General features: G+C 46.6%; 1 protein-coding gene across 1 annotated transcript; it reads left to right on the top strand.

Moving 5' to 3' along the window:
* Positions 1–871: 871 nt before the first annotated feature.
* On the top strand, positions 872–1,930 carry LOC102043835 (spectrin beta chain, non-erythrocytic 1-like; the record flags this gene model as incomplete). Its single annotated transcript, XM_005431552.2, has 3 exons — positions 872–1,155; positions 1,472–1,696; positions 1,841–1,930. Coding segments are annotated over exons 1-3 (573 nt in total), but the record flags the coding sequence as incomplete, so codon positions are not given.
* Between the last annotated feature and the right edge of the window lie 200 nt (positions 1,931–2,130).

The raw sequence follows: 2,130 nt of genomic DNA, 5'->3' as shown, positions 1-2,130 counted from the left end.
GGTAAAGAACATCCAGTTTTGTGATTAATTAAGATTCACAGCTCTGTATCAAGTTATTTGAAGCCTTAATATGCTGTGATGAGCTGTACTTCTCCCCCCCATTTCTCCTGTGCAGCTCTGGAGCACTGAGGAGTCTCCTCTTTAGCTCTGACAGTGGGTTTCTGTTCAGTGTAAGTTAGCTTAATTGCTCATTTCCTCTCCCACTTTGGCACTCCATATCCCATTAGAGGCTTTTCTGTGATCTACAAATAGCAATACCCTTTAATGGTGTAATTAGAAGGCTGCTCTTGGTACTGGAAGTTCCTTTTTAGTGATGCTAATACATCCTTCTCCTTTGCCTCTGAAAAATCAGATTGCAGCAAAGGACCAGGGTTGTGTACAGAGTTGTGACAGTCCCTACATTAAAATTCATATGGAATGTGCTGGGTTGGGGGCAGCATTCCCATCTGCACCCAGCTGAACAGATAGATAGGGATAATTAGAATGGAGACAATATTTCCCAAACTCTCCCAGCACTATGCTGTGTGTTCATGGTTCTCTGGTGATGTGGCCCCCAGGAGCTGGGGCCTCAGGAAATGCAGTGTGTGCAACCTTGGCTCCCTGCTCCATCCTGCCTGAGCCATGGCCCCTGGAGCTCCCTTTGGGGAACATGTGCAATGGAGAAGGAGGCATTGCTTGACCTTCCCGTTGCTAAAAATCCCTCTTCCAGGCAGCAGAGGGACCTGGGAGCTGATGTTCTGAAAGGAGACACTGGATAATTGGAGATAGAAAATGAGTGGTTGATGCTGCCAGCAGATGAGAAATCCTGAGTGCTTATTAATCAGGATAATTGCCCTAACGGGCTGTGAGTGCTCCTGAGGAGGTACCATTTGGTTGCTCTTTGCTTTGCAGGAGGGAATGCAGCTCATTGCAGAGAAACCAGAGACTGAGGCTGTGGTGAAGGAGAAGCTGACAGGTCTCCACCAAATGTGGGATGAGCTTGAATCCACCACCCAGACCAAGGCTCAGCGTCTCTTCGATGCAAACAAGGCAGAGCTTTTTACCCAGAGCTGTGCAGACCTGGACAAGTGGCTGAATGGTTTGGAGAGCCAAATCCAGTCGGATGACTATGGAAAAGATCTCACCAGTGTCAACATCCTGTTGAAGAAGCAGCAGGTAAACAGAGCATGGGGTGCAGCAGGCAGGCAGCAGATACCTGCACTAAAAGGAATGGGCAGGCTTTCAGTTTAGAAAAGAAAGAACTGCTTTTCTTTCTTCCTATTCTTTCATGTATCTTAAAGAAGAACAAGAAATTCGTCCAGCAACAAATAGTTATTAACAATAGATAGAGTTATGGACAATAGTTATTAACATGGTAAATCCTCACTGACCACCATCTATTCTCCCTTCTCAGGAAGCTGTTGATAGGCCCTAACTGTATGAACAGCTTTCATCCTGGTTTTCAGGCCCCTTTTTCCATGTTTCTGTTTAGATGCTGGAGAATCAAATGGATGTCCGTAAGAAGGAGATAGAGGAACTGCAAAGCCAGGCAAGGGCTTTGAGCCAAGAGGGCAAGAGCACAGATGAAGTCGATGGCAAACGCCTTACTGTAGAAAAGAAATTCTTGGAGCTGCTGGAGCCTTTGAATGAGAGAAAGGCCAACCTGCTGGCCTCCAAAGAGATCCACCAGTTCAACAGGGATGTGGAAGATGAAATTGTGAGTATCAAAGAAATCCTGTTCCCCAGCCAGCAGGAAAATGTTGGAATACTGCTGCTTTCTGTAGCTCGTGTGTACCAGCCTCTCTCTGCTGTCCCAAGTGTATCTGGGGTTGCTTGAAATCCTGTGTACTCTCTCTTTCAGTTGTGGGTAGGAGAGAGGATGCCCATAGCTACATCTACTGATCATGGACACAACCTCCAGACTGTGCAGCTACTAATAAAGAAAAATCAGGTAAGTAGGTGCTGTTAGAGCTCCATACCTGCTATTTCTCCTTAGTGCCGACTAATTTGGCAAGAAAATGTTTGGGGTAAAACAATGGGTGCTGTGGCATGACCACAGGGGGTGGCACAGCCCCAAGTTGCCCACATGTGCTGATGGTGCGTGTTTTGCTGCCCTTTTGGAGTTAAGACCCCTGGCTTGTATTTTCTTTT

Source organism: Geospiza fortis, unplaced genomic scaffold (genome assembly GCF_000277835.1).
Source record: "Geospiza fortis unplaced genomic scaffold, GeoFor_1.0 C13763248, whole genome shotgun sequence".
NCBI lineage: Eukaryota > Metazoa > Chordata > Aves > Passeriformes > Thraupidae > Geospiza > Geospiza fortis.
Note: the sequence above shows the minus strand (reverse complement) of the source record. Positions and strands in the feature narration are given on the sequence as shown.